Raw genomic sequence first — 19,957 nt, 5'->3', positions numbered from 1 at the left:
AGTTCTATAAAGGCAGAATACCAAGATCCCCAATTTATTGTCAAATACCACCTAGGAACCTGTTCAGTGACAGCAGCTGTTCTGGGAATTCCCACCTGTACTTCTATCCAGAACTGCCACGCAGAGGCCTGGAGTCCATGGGAATAAAATACAAAGTAGTCTCCTCCTTTGCTTGTGACTGGGGTGCCATTGCCTAGAGACCACTGAGAAAGTGTAGACCCTTTGTGGGTTCGAACATAGAATGACATATGGCTTGGTCCTGCAGGATAAGAGGACGGAAGAACAGTTAAAACATTTTAAAAAGCAACAAGAAAAGCAACCCATGATCCAAACCAGACTAAAGGTCATGCTTTATATCACATTAAAGACAGTACAAACACTGTAAAGTCAGGAAAACCTAAATGAGATCTGCTAGTTTGGACATTCCGTGTGTATCAACAAAGAAAAATAATGAGGTGCAGCAGAAAAGGCACAGAATTTATAATGAGAAAAACTGTGCTACTTATGATTAAATCTTGGCCTGATCATTTAAACATACAGGAACCTATATATATTCTTCAAATTCTAAAGAATAAGCTTCATCTAACCAATAAATAACTGCAAAAACTAAAGCAAAAGTGAGGATTTTAATATATCCACATACAATATTAAGACAAATATTGAGGTGAAGGACATAACAAACACTAGGAGGATCTGGCTACAATGTGGCATAGGTTGCAGCTGAGACTTAGATTCAGTCCCTGGTCAGGGAACTTCCACATGCTGTGGTTACAGCCATTTAAAACATTTTTTTTTTTTTTTTTTTTTTTTGCAATTCTTGGTGTACCTGAAGAACCCTAGAGTATCAATGATTAACTGAAAAAATAAAAGCAAGATATAAAATTGACATAGAGAAGTGAACTGCCTTCATACATAGAAAAATATAGCTAGTTAGAGGACATAATGGTAGAGAAAATCCTATTTATTAAGTTTTTGTCTTTCTAGGGCCGCACCTGCAACATATGGAGGTTCCCAGGCTAGGGGTCGAATCGGAGCTGTAGCCACCAGCCTACACCAGAGCCACAGCGACTCGGGATCCAAGCCGCGTCTTCGACGTACACCACAGCTTATGGCAACGCTGGATCCTTAACCCACTGAGCAAGGCCAGGGATCGAACCCACAACCTCATGGTTCCTAGTTGGATTCATTAACCACTGAGCCACGATGGGGACTCCCAGGCTGGGTTTTAAATGAAATAAAAAAGGTATTGGAAAGAACAAGAAAACCAGTTGGTGCAAAATAAATTTCCAATTAAAAATTTAAATTCTAGAAAACAAAAGTATTCAACCTCAAAATTGTCAGCCAAGGCACTTACTACCCTTGAAGTGCTTTATTTCATTGGTTTACTACCAAATCTTATTTATTTCACTACTACCATCTTGTGTCCTTCAGCTTCCCTCTCTTCCTAGATTTTAAGTTCTTTCTGTGTTAAACTGAATGAACTTATTACTACAATATATATAATTATTTTTTACAAATAAATATAATGGCCACAGATCACCAAAAAATAAAAAAGCTACTTGTAGAAGAGAAAGTTCAGTTAAAAAGTGGGCAAAGCTGAGGTATATACAGTCAAAAAATTTTGACAAGGGTGCCAAAGCAATTCAATGAGGAATGTCTTTTCAACAGATCATGCTCGAACAACTGGATCTCCATAAAGGAAAAAAGTCTTGACTTCTACCTTATACCATATGCAAAAATTAAGGTGTATCACAGACCTAAATAATGAAAGCTAAAACTATAAGGTTTCCAGAATATAATGAAAGGAAGTCTATCTCTGTGATAGACAAGTTTTTTGGAGGACATAAATCACTAGTCCTGAAAGAAAAACCTGATAAAATGGACTTCATAAACATTTAAAACTTCATGAAGAAAATGAATGGGCAAGACAATCTTGCTAATACATATGTCTAAGGGATTTTATCTAGAATATATAAACTGAGCTCTCCCCCCCCCTTTTTTTTTTGCTTTTCAAGGCCACATTTGTGGCCTATGGAAGTTCTCAGGCTAGGAGTCAAAATAGAGCTGCAGCTGCCAGCCTATGCCACAGCCACAGCAATGCAGGCTCCAGGCTGCATCTGCAACCTACACCACAACTTATGGCAATGCCAGATCCTTAACCCACTGAGTGAGGCCAGGGATCGAACCCTCATGCTCATGGATACTAGTCAGATTCACTACTGCTGAGCCACAACAGGAATTCCAAGCCCAATTTTTAAAAGGGAAAAAGACATGAGGGAACAAAACATATGAATAGTCAAATAAGCACTTAGAAAAGTGTTCCACATCTTAATTATCAGGAATGCAAGAGATACTACTACTACTAAACACCCAGTAGAAATGATACAAACAAAAAAAGACAACAGCAAATACTGGTGAGAAAGTACAGCTCCAATTAGACCCCTAGCCTTGGAACCTCCATATGCTGCAGGTATGGTCCTAAAAAGACAAAAGACAAAAGGGGGGGGGGGGTAAAGGACCTGAACAGACATTTCTCCAAAAAAGATATACACATGGCCAACAAAACACATGAAAAAATGCTCAACATCACTGATTATTACAGAAAGGCAAATCAAAACTACTGTGAGGTACCACCTCACACCAGTCAGAATGGCCATCATTAATAAGTCCACAAATAACAAATGCTGGAGAGGGTGTGGAGAAAAGGGAACCCTCCTACCCTGGGATGGGAATGTAAACTGGTACAACCACTATGGAAAGCAGTATGGAGGTACCTTAGAAAACTATACATAGAATTACCATATGACCCAGCAATCCCACTCTTGGACATATATCCGGACAAAACTTTCCTTGAAAAAGACACATGCACCTGCATGTTCACTGCAGCACTACTCACAATAGCCAAGACTTGGAATCAACTTAAATGTCCATTGACAGATGACTGGATTAGGAAGAGGTGGTATATATACACAATGGAATACTACTCAGCCATAAAAAAGAATAAAATAATGCCATTTGCAGCAACATGGATGGAACTAGGGACTCTCATACTAAGGGAAGTCAGAAGGAAAAAGACAAATACCATATGATATCACTTATATGTGGAATCTAATATACAGGACAAAAGAACCTTTCCACAGAAAAGAAAACCATGGACATGGAGAACAAACTTGTGGCTGCCAAGAGGGAGGGGGAGGAAAGGGGATGTGTTGGGAATCTGGGGTTAACAGATGCAAACTATTGCCTTTGGAATGGATAGGCAATGGGATCCCGCTGATTAGCACTGGGAACTATGTCTGGTCACTTGTGATGGAGCATGATAATGTGGGAAAAAAGAATGTATACATGTATGTGTGACTGAGTCGCCTTGCTGTGCAGTAGAAAACTGACAGAACAATGTAAATCAGCTATAATGGAAAAAATAAAAATTATTTTTTAAAAAATGAATGGAACTGTATAAGATCTATACATTTAAATATATGTAAATTAGGCCTTAAGTATATATATTTATATGTATGTGTGTATGTATGTATATGAATGAATAAAAATAAGCAAGGGAGAAAGATATATCTGCAGATGCTTTTCTTTAGTTTTATTTTCTTTCTTTATTTTGTCTTTAGGGCTGCATCTGTGGCATATGGAGGTTCCCAGGCTAGGGGTCTAATTGGAGCTGTACTTTCTCACCAGTATTTACCTATGCCACAGACACAGCAACACAGGATCTGAGCTGCATTTGTGACCTACACCACAGCTCACAGCAACACTAGATCCTGAACCCACTGAGCGAAGCCAGGGATCGAACCCACATCTTCATGGATGCTAATCAGGTTCATTAACTGCTGAGCCACAATGGGAATTCCCTTGCAGATACTTTTCACTCATGAAAGTCCTAGGCAACTTTCTATCACCTTTTTTTTTTTATCTCAGCAAATAGAGAATGAAGAGTAGTATAAACTTTTAAAAGTGAACTTCCTACATTAGGGTTCTCTAGAGAAACAGAACAGAAAGGCTGTGTATAGAAAGAGATGATTATTTTATAGAACTGGCTCACGTGATTGTGGAGGTTGGCTAGTTCAAAATCTGCAGGTTGGAGATTCGAGGAGGAACCAAATTTGCATCCTTAGCTATGTCCTGGCAAAACTCACCCTTCATGGAGGTGAGTCTTTTTCATAAGGCCTTCACCTGAAGGGATGAAGCCCACCACATTATGGTGACTAATCTGCTTTACTCAGATTATACTGATTTAAGTGTCAATCCCATCCACAAAACACCTTCACCAGAAACTTCTGGGATGATGTTTGTTCATATATCTGGGTACCATCTTAAAAAGAAAAGAAAAATGCCAAATTTAATATAATGCAACACATCTGAGTGCCCATTGTGTGCCAGTGATTTTATTGGGCACCAAGAACAGAAAGATAAATAAAAACCAATCCATTGTGTCTCCCTTGAATTCTAATGGATAATACAGACATGAACTAAACATGATACAAGGTGGTCAGTGCTGCAATTGAGATATGTACAAAGAGAAGAAAAAGGAAAGTGGTTGCTCAGTTGGAGAGAATGAGAGAGAAGGGTCAGATTAATCACTGCGATTTGCCAAAAGGAGAAACAGTCTGGGTGGGAGGCAGTATCAAGAAAGTATCACTTTCACCAAGAGTGAAAGTGGGACTGGACAGAAAGGAGCAACTGGATGCAGCTAAGGAGTGCATCAAGGGAACTGCTGAAAAAGCTTAAATAGATAACACGGGCCAAACTACCAAAGACCAGACAAACTCAAAGAATTTGGGCTTAGTCTGCAGCAACAGGAAATCTTTAAAAGTTCTTTAAGTATGGAAGTGGCATGTTCAAATGTATTTCTGGAAAATAGTATTAATTTAGAGGCAAGAACACCAGCTGAGAAGCTCCTGGAGCTAATTACTAGTTTTAAACACAGTAAATATACCAAAAAGAGTAAACAAAGTCATACTGTCTACGAATATTAGGCCAAATGCTGTTATGGATCTACCTGACAACCAATGTCTGACACTAAGGGCTTTTCAATAAAGCTCCTTAAAAATTATAATCTGCCTCAGTTTCTTTTTAAAAACACTGTAAGCTCTCAAGTTGCTATCCACAATAATAAAGCTGAGAGAAAATACACCCACATGCAAGATATTAAAAAGCTGAAGAAGTGAAAGAGAGGGAGGGAAAAAAAAAAGTGTCTGATTTACTTATGCTTCCAAAGGTCAACTTCATAGAATTCCAGGGAGGGAAGAACTGGGAATATTACATTATGAAGTATCCATACTACCCATGAAGCAGAATGGAGTTATTTGAAAGTGAACATATTATAAACTCTAAACCACTAAAAGTAATTTTAACAAGCATAATTAAAATTCTAAGATATGTCAATCATATCAAATAAGTATAATTGATATGTTCCTAAAAGCAGACCAAAATAGGTGAGGCAAAAACTGATAGAATGGAGAAAGAAACAAATTCACCATTATGGTTGGAGACTTCAACAATCCTCTCTTGGCAAATCCAACAGGCAGAAAATCAGGATATACAGCTAAACCAAACAACACCATCAGAAACATTCTTAGAACTTCATCCAGCAACACGAGAATACACATTCTTTTCAAAACTACATGGAAAATTTAACAAGAGACCAGTTCCTCTACAAAAAACACAGCTCAACAAATTTAGAATAGATACACACAAAGTATGCTTTCAGACCACAATAAAATTCAACTAGAAATCAATACTGAAAAAATAGATGGAAAATCCCAAATACTTGAAGATTAAAGAACATACCTATAAATAAGAAATGAAGTCTCATAAATTTTTTAATAAATTAAACTGAAATTTAAAATTTGTGGGGTACAGCCAAAATAGTGCTTGGGGGGAAAATACAGCATAGAATACATAAATTATATAAGATCTACAAGAGGGAGGGTAGAAGGAGTGAGAGGGACTAGGAGTTTGGGGTTAGTAGATGCAAACTATTACATTTAGAATGGATAAGCAATGAGGTCCTACTGTACAGCACTGGGAAGTGTATCTAGTCTCTTGGGACAGACCACAGTGGAAGATAAGAAAGGGAATGTGTGTGTGTATATATATATGTATTCACACACATATATATATGACTGGGTCACTCTGCTGTACAGCAGAAATTAGCAAAACATTGTAAGTAAATTATACTTTAACAGTTTTTTTAATTAAAAAAATCTAAAATCATCTAAGCTTCCACTTCCATAAACTAGAAAAAGAGTAAACTAAATTCAGACTAAGTAGAAAAAAAAAAAAAGACATAGTTAAAAACAGAGCAGAAATTAATGAAACTGATATAGAAAAGCAACGGGACCAAAAACTGGTTCTTTGAAAAGATCAATAAAATCAATAAGCCTCTAGCCAAAATAAGGAAAAAAAGGAAGACACAGATTACTAATCTCAGAAATGAAAAAGGTGACATCATTACAGATCCTGTGGAGAGTAAAAGGACAGTAAGATTATGAACACTGTATGCCCAAAACTTTGATAACCCAGATGAAATGGACCAACTTCTTCACAGACACAATCTGCCAATATACACACAAGAAGAAAAAAATCTGAAATAGTCCTTTATTCATTAAACAAATTCAATAATTAATGACCTTCTGCAAAACCGTCCCAGACTTCAAACAATACCACAGAGCTACAATAATCAAAACAGTGTGGTATTGGTACAAAAACAGACATACGGATCCATGAAACAGAACAGACCAGAAATAAACCCACACACCTATCATCAATTAATCTTCAACAAAGGAGGCAAGAATATAAAATGGGAAAAAGAGTCTCTTCAGTGAGTGGTACTTGGAAAATTGAACAGATGCTTAATCTCTAGCATATACAAACAACTCAAACAACTCAATAACAAAAAACCAAAAACCCAATCGAAGAATTGGCAGAAGACCTAAATAGATATTTCTCCAAAGAAGACATATGGATGGCTAGTAGGCACATGAAAAAATGTTCAACATCACTATTAGAGAATGCAAATCAAAACCACCAAGAGGTACCACCTCATACCAGTCAGAAGAATGGCTATCATTAAAAAGTCTACAAATAACAAATGCTGGAGAGGATGTAGAAAAAGTGAACCCTCCTACACTGTTGGTAGGAATGTAAGTTGGTGCAACTATTATGGAAAGCATATGGAAAACTAAAAATGGAATTACCATATGACCCAGCAATCCCACTCCTGGACATATATCCAGACAAAAACTCTTAATTCCAAAAGATACATGCACCCCTAGGTTCACAGCAGCACTATTCACAACTATTCACAAGCCAAGACATGGAAACAACCTAAATGTCCATTGACAAATGAATAGATTAAGATGATGTAGTACATATATACAATGAAATAAAGCCATAAAAAAGAAAGAAATAATGGCATTTAGAGCAACATGGATGCAACTAGAGATTATCATGCTAAGCAAAGGAAGTCAGAAAGACAAATACCATATGATATCACTCATGTGGAATCTAAAATAAAGCACAGGAGTTCCTGTTGTGGTGCAGTGGAAACAATACGATTAGTATCCATGAGGATGCATGTTTGATCCCTGGCTTCCCTCAGCAGGCTGGGGATCTGGCATTGCTGTGAGCTGTGGTATAGGTTGCAGAGGCAGCTCAGATCCCTGTGGCTGTGGCACAGGCTGGCACCTGGAACTATGATTCAACCCCTAGCCTGGGAATCTCCATATGCTGCAGGTGCAGCCCTGAAAGAAAGTAAAAGATAGTAAATAAATGAAATAAAGTAAGGTACAAACTACTCTATCTACAAAACAGAAACAGACTTACAGATATAGAGAACAGAATTGTAGTTGCTGGTGAATGGGAAAGAGGAATGAGATAGACTGGGAGTTTACAGTTAGGAGATGCAAATACATTTAGAATGGTAAGCAATGAGGTCCTGCTGTATAGCACAGGGAACTATATCCAATCACTTGTGATAGAACATGACAGAAGACAGTATGAGAAAAAGAATGTATATATATATGCATAACTGGGTCACTTTGTAGCACAGCAGAAATTGACAGAACACTGTTAGGTCAACAACGATAAAAAAAATTTAAGCAGAGGCAGATCAAGATGGCAGAGGAGTATGATGTCACGCTCACCTTCTCCCACAACACATCCAAAAGGCACATCTACATGTAAACCAACTCAGAACATCTACTGAATGCTGGCAGAAGAACTTAAACCTCCAAAAAGGGCAAGAAACTCTTGACATAACTGGGTAGAACAAAAGAAAAAAAGAGAAACTGAGAAAAGGAATCAGGACCACACTAGCATTCCTGAGAGGGAGCTGTGAAGGAGAAAAGGAACCCACACCCTGGGAAGCCACCTAACCAACTGGGAGATCAGCCTAGACAGAGGGACCTCAAAGTCACTGAGAAAAGCGCAGCAGCTGGACTGAGGAGAGCAAAGCAGAGTGAGAGCCACACATATCTGAACCACTGGCCCTGGACACCACAGCCTGAGATGCTCAGGTGGGTCTTGGCACTGAAACTCAGGCTCTGGAGGTCAGGCCTGGGTAGAGGACTAGGGTTGGCTGTGTGGGGAGAGCCTAAGGGACTAAGGAGTGCTGTGCCTTGGGCAGGGGAGCAGTGTGCTACAGGCTGGGGAGTGGAACACCAAGGCAGAGGGAACCCGGGAGAAGGTCTGGATGGCAGGAGAAGCAAGGTGCCATTGTTGGGGAGAGTGAGAGGAGGAGGGGCAGACTGCCATAGGAATCTCCCTGTGCTTGGGCTCTCAGAGAGTGGGGTACCTCTGGTGCAGACTACAGGTGGTAAGAAGCAACTTGCTCGGGCTACAGGAGACTGGGCACTTCTTGGGCAGGCTATGAGTGGCAGGGCACCTCTTGTGTGGGCTAAGGGCAGTGGGGGGGCTAAGTGTGACATAGTGTGTCTTGTGTGATCTACAGGCAGCAAGGATAGACCATGGTGGTCATCTTGGAGGCCAGAGGGAGGCAAGGGCTGCCACCACTAAGGGCCTGTGAGTGGGCTCCACCTGTGGCCACAGTCACCTCAGGGGTCGGCAAGAAAAAAAGAGGGCACTGCAACTAAGCACCACACGTTATTGCTCTCACTGCCCTGGGAACATACCTGCCCTGCAGCTGCCACCCCCAAACACTCTGGGCAGCGCCCAGATGCTTGATCACTGTCCCTTCCCAAGGCCCTACAACTAGGAACATCTGGTACAGCACCTCCTGTGTGGACTAAGTGGGATGGGGTGCTGCTTGTGTGGTCTGTAGGTGGCAAGGACAAACCACTACAGTTATCACTAACTCCAGAGGTGGGTGTGGCCCACTACCACTAGGGGTCCCTGAAAAGGCACCACGTGTGGCTCCAATCACCTCAGAGGTGGGCACTGCAATCCAACACTAACTGTTGTTGCTCCCAATCCCCTGGGAACTCACACACCCTGCTGCTGCCACTGCCAAATGCTCTGGGTACCTTGTAAATCTGCCTAAGACTCATTACCACTTCCCAGGGTCCTGCAACTAAGAGTAGCCTGTGCCACCTTCCTGCACATCCTTGCTGGTGTTGAGAGTCCAGCAACCAGGCACTGACTACTAGCCCTATGCATTGCCTCCTTCTCCCTGGAAACACACTCAGTACCCTGGGGCTAACAGCCTGCTCACACCGAAGAAAGAGACAGCAAATATTCAAACCCTCACACCAAAAATAAACAGTAATCCCCCACAAAATACAAAGGGGTGCTCTTGCATAGAAGTAGCCCTCCAAGAGGACAGTTTGGCTTCCCTAAACTTATAGAAAAAGAAAGACATAAGCAAGATGAAGAAGCTCAGAAACCATTCCCAGTTAAAGGAACAGAGTTCACATGAAACAGCAAACAATGAAACAGATCTCTGCAGTGTGACAGACATTGAGGTCAAAAGGGAGAGAGTGAAAATACTGAAGGAATTAAGGCTGAATATCAAGGAATTAAGAGCAGATATGAACAGTAATGCAGATTCCTTTAGAAAGGAACTAGAAAATATAAGGAGGAACATAGAAAAACTAGAAAATTCATTTGCAGAGACACAAACTCAGCTAAAGGCACTAAAGAGCAGAATGAATAATGCAGAAGAATGAATTAGTGACTTTGAAGATAGAATAATGGAAATCACTCAAATCAGGACAGCAGACAGAAAACCAAGAGAAAAAAACACGAAAGCAGTATAAGATATCTATGGCATAATATAAAGCAGGCCAATCTATGCATAATAGGAATTCCAGGACAAAAAGAAAAGGGGATTGAAAATGTATTTGAAGAAATCATGTCTGAAAACTTTCCAAATCTAAAGAAAACTGGTAACAGAGTTCCTGTCATGGCTCAGCGGAAATGAATCCGACCAGGAACCATGAGGTTGCAGGTTTGATCCCTGGCCTCACTCAGTGAGTTAAGGATCAGTGTTGCAGTGAGCTGTGGTGTAGTGTAGTGTTGCAGTGAGCTGTGGTGTAGTTTGCACAGATCTGGCATTGCTGTGGCTGTGGCATTGGCCAGCGGTGACAGCTCTGATTCTACCCATAGTCTGGGAACCTCCATATGCTGCCAGGTGCTGTGGTAAAAAGACAAAAATAAAAAATAAAAAATAAAATAAAGGAAACTGATATCAAGATACAGGAAGCACGGAGGGTACCAAATAAGTTGAACCCAAATAGGTCCACACCAAGACATATAATAAAAATGGCAAAAGTTAAAGAGATTCTAAAGGCAGCAAGAGAAAAACGAAGTGTTAATTATAACAGAACCCCCATAAGGCTATCAGCTTATTTCTCTACAGAAACACTACAGGCCAGAAGGGAGTGGCAAGATATATGTAAAGTTCTGAAAAACTGCAGCCTAGATTACTCTATCCAGCAAGAACATCATTTGAAATAGAAGGGGAAATAAAGAATTTCTCCAACAAATAAAAGCTAAAAGAGTACAGCAATACAAAACCCATTCTAAAAGAAATACTGAAAGGGCTTCTCTAAATAAAAAAGAAGTAAGAATTAGTAGGATGGAGGAAACCACAATTGGAAAGCAATCACTTAAATAAGCCAGCATACACATCTAAAAGAGGGAAAAAAAGAACTACTGCAAAAGCAATGATAAACACAAGGAACAGCAAAAGGACAAATACGAAGATATTAAAAAAAGACTTCAAAATCATAGAATATGGGGAAGGAAAGTAAGAAAATATAGATTCTTTTTTTTTTAAATAATGTGTTTGAGCCTATATGACTCTCAGGCTAAAGTAAGCAGATACAGGAAGGGATTAACATACTTAAAAAAACAGAGCAACCACAAATCAAAACCAAAGATTACATTCACAAAAACTAAAAAAAAAAGTACTCAAGCATAAAATAAATGGAAATCACCCACCAAAAAAAAAGGAAGAAAGGAGAAACAGAGAATCAACTGGGAAAAAAAAGGTTTAAAATGGGAATAAATACATATACATCAATAATTACCGTAAATGTCAATGGACCCAATACCCCAATCAAAGGACACAAAGTGGCAGATTGGATAAAAAAGCAAAAACCTCCAATCTGTTGTCTACAAGAGACTCACCTTAGGGCAAAGAACATATATGGATTGAAAGTGAGGTGATGGGAAAAGATATTTCAGGCCAATGGACAAGACAGGAAAGCAGGAGCTGCAACACTCATATCACACAAAATAGACTTTAAAATGAAGGCCAGGACAATAAAAACAAAAATAAACAAATGGGACTTAATTAAACTTAAGAGTTTCTGCACAGCAAAGGAAACCCTAAACAAAACAAAAAAACAACACACAGAATGGGAGAAAATTTTTGCAAATGAATCGACTGACAAGTGATTAATCTCCAAAAATTATAAATGCCTCCTACCACTCAATACCAAAAAAAAAAAAAAAAACAACTCATCAAAAAAAGGGCAGAAGATCTAAACAGACAGTTCTCCAAAGAAGACATACAGATAGCCAAAAACCACACGAAAAGATGTTCAACATCACTCATTATTAGAGAAATGCAAATCAAAACCACTATGAGGTACCACCTTACACATGCCAGAATGGCCATCATCAAAAAAATCTACAAATAATAAGTGCTGGAGAGGGTGTGGAGAAAAAGGAACACTAGTATACTGTTGGTGGGAATGTAAATTGGTGCAACCACTGTGGAAAACAGTATGGAGATGCCTCAGAAAACTAAAAATAGAATTACCATTTGATCCAGCAATCCCACTCCTGGGCATCTATCCAGAGAAAACCATGACTCGAAAAGACACATGGACTCCAATGTTCACTGCAGCACTATACACAATAGCCAAGACATGGGAACAACTTAAATGTCCATCGACAGAGGAGTGGATCAAGAAGATGTGGTACATATACACAATGGAATATTACTCAGCCATCAAAAAGAATGAAATACTGGCACTTTTAGCAACATGGATGGACGCAGAAATTATCATGCTGAGTGACATCAGTCAATGAGACACGAACATCAAATGCTATCTCTTACATGTGGAATCTAAAAAAGGGACACAATGAACTTCTTTGCAGAACAGATACTGACTCACAGACTTTGAACAACTTATGGTTTCCAAATGAGACAGGTTGGGGGGTGGGGGGATGCACTGAGGGTTTGGGATGGAAATGCTATAATATCTGGTTGTGATGATTGTTGTACACCTATAAATATAATAAAAATAAAATAAAACAAAGGCCATAAAGAAAGACAAAGAAGGACACTATTTAATGGTAAAAGGATACATTCAAGAAGAAGATATTCCAATCATGAATAGATATGCCCTTAATATAGGAGCATCAAGATACCTACAACAAATGCTAACAGACATAAAAGAAGAAAGTTATGAGACTGCAATCATAGTAGGAGACTTTAACACCCTACTCGCATCGACGGACAGATTCTCTAGACAGAATATCAATAAGGCAACAGAGATCCTAAATGACACAGTAGAAAAGTTAGATTTCATTGACATTTTCAGGACATTACATCTGAAAAAAAATTAGAATATACATTCTTCTCAAGTGCACATGGAACATTCTCAAGGATCAATCACACACTAGGACACAAAGCTAGCCTCAAAAAATTTAAGAGTATAGAAACTGTTTCAAGAATCTTCTCTGACCACAATGGCATGAAAAAGCAGAAATCAACCACAGGAAAAGAAATGAGAAAAAACTGACTACATGGAGACTAAACAACATGCTACTAAAAAAAAACCAATGGGTCAATGAGGAAAACAAGAAGGAAATTAAAAAATACCTCGAGACAAATGATAATAAAGACACAACCATTCAAAGTCTATGGGATACTGCAAAAGCAGTGCTGAGAGGAAAATTCAGCAATACAGGTATTCTTAAAAAAAGGAGAAAAATCTCAAATTGATAACTTAACCCAACACCTAAATGAATTAGAAAAAGAAGAACAAACAAAATCTAAAGTCAGCAGAGGAAGGAAATCATAAAGATCAGAGAGGAAATCAATAAAATAGAGATTCAAAAAACAATAGAAAAAAAAATCAATAAAACCAAGAGCCAGTTCTTTGAAAAGGTAAACAAAATTGACAAACCTCTAGCCAGACTCACCAAGAAGAGGAGAGAAAGAACTCATATAAACAAAATAAGAAATGAAAAGGGAGAAATACCAATGGATACTGCAGAAACACAAAAAACCATAAGAGAACTCTGTGAACAATTATATGTCAATAAACTTGACAACCTAGAAGAAATGGACAACTTTATAGAGACTTACAGCCTGCCAAAACTTAATCAAGAAGAAAAAGATGACTGAACAGATCACCAGAAATGAAATTGAATATGTAATACAAACACTCTCTACAAACAAAAGTCCAGGACCAGATGGCTTCACAGGCAAATTCTACCAAACACATGAAGAAGAACTTAAGCCCATTCTTCTTAAACTTTTCCAAAAGGTTGAAGAATAACAAACACTCCCAAAGATATTCTATGAAATCACCATCACCCTAATACCAAAACAAGACAAAGATACTGCTAAAAAGAAAATTATAGGCCAATATCTTGAAGAATTTAGATGCAAAAACTCCCAAAAAAATTTTAGCCAAATCCAAGAACATACAGAAAAGATGATATATCACGACCAAGTGGGATTCATTGCAATTTCACAAGGATGATTCAACATGCAAATCAATTAATGTCATACACCACATTAACAAAAGAAAAATCAAAAACCACATGATCACCTCAATAGATGAAGACAAAAGCATTTGACAAAGTCCAACATCCATTCATGATAAAAATTCTTACCAAAGTGGGAACATACCAAAAAAGCCATTTATGACAAACCCAGAGCAAATACAGAGCAAATATAATACTCAATGGAAAAAAGGTGAAAGCCTTCCTGCTAAAATCTGGAACAAAACAAGGATGCCCACTCTCACTACTTTTATTCAACATAGCATTGGAAGTCCTAGCAACAGCAATCAGACAAACAAAATAAAAGGTAGCCAAACTGGAAGAGAAGAGCTAAAACTGTCACTGTGTGCAGATGACATGATACTATATATAGAAAACCTTAAGGACTCAACCCAAAAACTACTCGAGCTGATCAACAAACTCAGCAACATAGCAGGATATAAGATTAACATTCAGAAATCAGTCGCATTTCTGTATACTAGCAATGAAATATTAGAAAAGGAAGACAGAAATACAATACCTTTTAAAATCACACCCCCAAAAAATCAAATACCTGGGAATACACCTGACCAAAGAGGTGAAAGACATATATGCTGAGAACTATAAAACATTAATCAAGGAAATTAAAGAGGATGCAAAGAAATGGAAAGGTAGTCCATGCTCCTGGGGTGGAAAAATTAATACTGTAAAAATGCCCATACTACCCAAAGCAGTCTACAGAGTCAATGCAATTCCTATCAAATTACCCACGACATTTTTCACAGAACTAGAACAAACAATCCAAAAATTTATATGGAACCACAAAAGACCCAGAATTGCCAAAGCAATCCTGAGGAACACAAACCAAGCAGGAGGCATAACTCTCCCAGACTTGAGGCAATATTACAAAGCCACAGTCATCAAGACAGTGTGGTACTGGGACCAAAAGAGACGTACAGACCAATGGAACAGAAAAGACAACCCAGAAATAAACCCAAACACCTAGAGTAAATTAATCTGTGACAAAGCAGGTAAGAATCTAAAATGGGAAACAGACAGTCTTTTCAGTAAATGATGGTGGGAAAACTGGACAGCTGCAGGTAAATCAATGAAACTAGAACGCATCCTCACACCATAAATGAAAATACACTCAAAATGGCTTAAAGACTTAAAAGTAAGACAAGACACCATCAAACTCCTAGGAGAGAACATAGGCAAAACATTCTCTGACATCAACCTTACAAATGTTTTCTTAGATCAGTCTCCCAAGGCAATAGAAATAAAAGCAAAAATAAACCAATGGGACCTAATCAAACTGACAAGCTTTTGCATAGCAAAGGAAACCATAAAAAAAAAAGACAACTTACAGAATGTAGAAAATAGTTTCAAACAATGCAACTAACAAGGGCTTTCTCTCTAAAATATACAAACAACATACACAACTCGACAGCAAAAAAGCCAATAACCCAATGGAAAAATGGGCAAAAGACCTGAACAGACATTTCTCTGAAGACGACAGAGAGATGGACATGCAGCACATGAAAAAATGCTTAACATCTCTGATTATTAGAGAAAGGCAAATCAAAACTACTATGAGGTACCACCTCATGCCAGTCAGAATGGCCATCATTAATAGTCCACAAATAACAAATGCTGGAGGGGGTGTGGAGAAAAGGGGACCCTCCTGCACTGTTGGTGGGAATGTAAGCTGGTCAACCACTATGGAGAACACTATGGAGGTACCTTAGAAATCTACACATAGTACTACCATATGGCACAGCAATCCCACTCTTAGGCATGTATCCAGACAAAACTTTCCTTGAAAAAGACACATGCACCTGCATGTTCACTGAAGCACTATTCAAAATAGCCAAGACATGGAATCAACCTAAATGTCCACCAATAGATGAATGGATTAAGAAGATGTGGTATATATACACAATGGAATACTACTCAGTCATTAAAAAAAGAACAAAATGATGGATGGAACTAGAGACTCTCACACTAAGTGCAATTAGTCAGAAAGAGAAAGACAAATACCATATGATATCACTTACATCTGGAATCTAATATATGGCACAAATGAACCTTTCCACAGAAAAGAAAATCATGGACTTGGAGAATAGACTTGTGGTTGCCAAGGGGGAGAGGAGGAAGTGGGATGTGTTGGGAATTTGGGGTTAACAGATGCAAACTATTGTCTTTGGAATGGCTCAGCAATGCGATCTGCTGTATTGCCCTGGGAACTATATTTAGTCACTTATGATGGAGCATGATAATGAGAGAAAAAAGAAGGTATACATGTATGCGTGACTGGGTCACCTTGCTGTACAGTAGAAAATTGACAGAACACTGTAAATCAGCTATAATGGAAAAAATAAAAGTTATAAAATTAAAAAAAATGTAAAAAGAATGGACAGACAGCAAGATCCTACTGTATAACACAAGGGACTATATCCAATCTCTTGGGATAGACCATGACGGAAAATAATATTAAAAAATAACGTGTGTGTGTGTATGTATGACTGAGTCACTTTGCTGTATGGCAGAAATTGGCACATTGTAAATCAACTGCACTTTAATTTTGAAAAATGAAATAACAATAACCTTCCAAATAGAAAGAACCATGCCCAGATGGGATCATTAGTGAATTCTACCAAACATTTTATGAAGAAATTACACAAATTCCATATAATCTCTTCCAGAAGATAGAAGCAGAAGGAATACTTTACAACTAATTCTATGAGACTAGTATTACCCTAATATCAAAACCACACAAAGCCATTAGTAGTACCCTTTAATGAACACAGATGTAAAAATCTTCGTCTCAGCAAATAAAATCCAACAATGTATAAGAAGAATTATATGCTATAACTAAATGGAATTTATTCCAGGAATGCAGGATTGATTCGACATTTGAAAACCAATTAATGTAATCCATCACATCAATAGGCTAAAAAAAAACCCCACATGATCGTAAGAGTGGACAGAAAATCCAACATTCATTCACAAAACTCTTCTGCAAACTAATAATGAAAGGGAACAGAAAACCTACAGCTAACATCATACTCAGTAAGAAAGCCTTTCCACTGAGATTGGGAATGAGGCAAGGAGGGACCTTCTTACAAATCCTTTTCAAAATCATACTGGAGGAGTTCCCGTCGTGGCACAGTGGTTAACGAATCCGACTAGGAACCATGAGGTTGCGGGTTCAATCCCTGGCCTCATTCAGTGGGTTAAGGATCCGGCGTTGCCGTGAGCTGTGGTGTAGGTCACAGACACAGCTCAGATCCCACGTTGCTGTGGCTCTGGTGTAGGCCAGTGGCTACAGCCCCAATTCAACCTCTAGCCTGGAAACCTCCATATGCTGTGGGAAGCAGCCCTAGAAAAGGCAAAAAGACAAAAAAAAAAAAAAAAAAAAAAAAATCATACTGGAAACCCTAGCTAATGCTGTGAGATTATAAAAAGGGAAATAAGGTATAAAGATTGGGAAGGAAGAAATAAAACTCTCTTTGTGAATGATACGATCATCTATGTAGAAAATCCAAAAGAATCAACCAAAAAACTCCAGAAACTAGTAACAGTTATAGCAAAGTTGCAGAATATTAGGTTAATATACAAAAGTCAACTGCTTTCCTATGCACCATCAATGAACAATACTATTTACATTAGCACCTCAAAAATGACATACTTAGGCATAGATCTCACAAAATATATAAAAGATCTATATGAGGAAAACTATAAATACAAAAAGAAATCAAACACTATATAAATAAATGAGGCATCCCACATCATGGATAGAAAGTCAATAATGATGTCATTTTTCCCAATCCAATCCATAGGTTCAATGCAATTCCAATCAAAATCCCAAAAAGTTATTTTATGAGTATCGACAATGATATATGGAAAGATAAAAAACAAGGAATAAGCTGTATAGAGAAGAAAAATAAAGTCAGAAAACTGATACTACCCAACTTTAAGACATACTATAAAGCTACAGGCATCAGACAGTGCAGTAACAGGAAAAGAATAGAATAGAAGAGTAAAACAAAGTGGAAAGCCCAGAAATAGCCCCACACAAATACAGTCAACTATCTTTGATAAAGAAACAAAGGCAGGTGTTACCCTTGTGGCTCAGCAGTAATAAACCCAACTAGTATCCATGAGGACATGAGCTCAATCCCTGGCCTTGCTCAGTGGGTTAAGGATCCGAAGTTGCTGTGAGCTGTGGTGCAGGTGGCAGATGCAGCTTGAATCTGGCATTGCTGTGGCTATGGCGTAAGCCAGCAGCTAGCTACAGCTCTGATTTGACCCCTAGCCGGGGAAAAGCAAAAAAAAAAAAAAAAAAGAAAGAAAGAAACAAAGGCAATTCAGTGGAGACAGAACAGTCTTCAACAAATGGTACTGGAACAAGTGGAAATCCACAGGCCAAAAATGAATCTATACAAAGGCCTTATACCTTTTGCAAAAATTAATTCAAAATATATCACTGATCTAACTATAAAAGGCAGAATTGTGAAACTTCTAGAAGGCAAGTAACAGGAGAGAAAATGTTGAGAACCCAAGTTTGGCAATGATTTTTATATACACCAAAAGTATGCTCCAAAAAGAAAAGTGATTAAGCTGGACCTCAGTAAATTAAAATACTTATTCTCTACAAAAAACACTGTTACAATATGAAAATACAAGCCAGATTGGGAGAAAACATTTGTAAAATGCTTACATGATAAAGGACTTGTATGCAAAGAACTCTTAAATCTCAAAAATAACAAAATTAGTAAATAGACCAAAGGTCAAAATAGACATATTACCAAAGAAGTTATACAGATGGCACATAAGCTTTCAAAAAGATGCTCAACATCATATACTATTAGGAACTGAGGAATTTTAAATTAAAACAATGAGATACTACTGTAACTTTGAATGGCTAAAATCACAAACACTAACAGCTCCATATGCTGATGAGAATGTTGAGCAACCAGGAACTCTCACTCACTGCTGACGGGAATTCATACTGTCTTTGGAAGACATTCTGGCAGTTTCTTAAGCAGGTAAATACAGGCTTACTGTACTATCCAGCAACTGCACTCATAGATATTTATCCAATGAGTAGAAAACTTATTTTACACAAACACCTGCACACAAGTGTTTAGACAGCTTTATTCAAAATTGCCCAAAACTGGAAGCAACCAAGATATTCTCAAGTAGGTCAGCAGATAAATAGCAGATAAAACAAACTGGGGAACATTCATAATGTTATTCACAGCAATAAAAAGAAATGAACCATCAGACCACTAAAAGACATAAAGGGACCTTAAATGCAAATTGCTAACTGAAAAAGGCCAGTCTGATAAGGCTACAAACTATAGTTCCAGCTCCATGATATCTGGAAAAGGTAAAAACAAAGGAGACAGTAAAAAAGATCAGTGGTAGGTGAGGGGAGAGGGGGGTGAATAAATGCAGCACAGGGGATGTGAGGGCAGTGAATCGATTCAGTGTGATACTGTGATGTGGATACATGATAATATGTAGCTATCAAAGCCCACAGAACTGAACAACACAAATAATGAACTAATACGGACTTTAGTTAATAATGACATATCAATGTCAACAATTAGAAGAAACACATCACACTAATGAAAGATGTTAGTAATACGGGAGAAATGAGAATTTTCTGTACTTCCATCTTTTTTTGGGGGGGGGCACACCCGCAGCACATAGAGGCTTGCAGGCTAGGGGTCGAATTGGAGCTGTAGCTGCC

General features: G+C 38.2%; 1 protein-coding gene across 2 annotated transcripts in view; it reads right to left on the bottom strand.

Moving 5' to 3' along the window:
- ERMP1 (endoplasmic reticulum metallopeptidase 1) overlaps nucleotides 1-19,957 on the bottom strand; it is a 69,237-nt gene that overhangs the window by 6,170 nt on the left and 43,110 nt on the right. For both annotated transcript variants that reach the window (XM_001924217.5, XM_013993586.2), the window contains one exon: nucleotides 96-259. In XM_001924217.5, the coding sequence (XP_001924252.1) occupies nucleotides 96-259 (164 nt within the window). The remainder of the gene's footprint in view (nucleotides 1-95; nucleotides 260-19,957) is intronic.

This window comes from Sus scrofa, chromosome 1 (genome assembly GCF_000003025.6).
Source record: "Sus scrofa isolate TJ Tabasco breed Duroc chromosome 1, Sscrofa11.1, whole genome shotgun sequence".
NCBI lineage: Eukaryota > Metazoa > Chordata > Mammalia > Artiodactyla > Suidae > Sus > Sus scrofa.
Note: the sequence above shows the minus strand (reverse complement) of the source record. Positions and strands in the feature narration are given on the sequence as shown.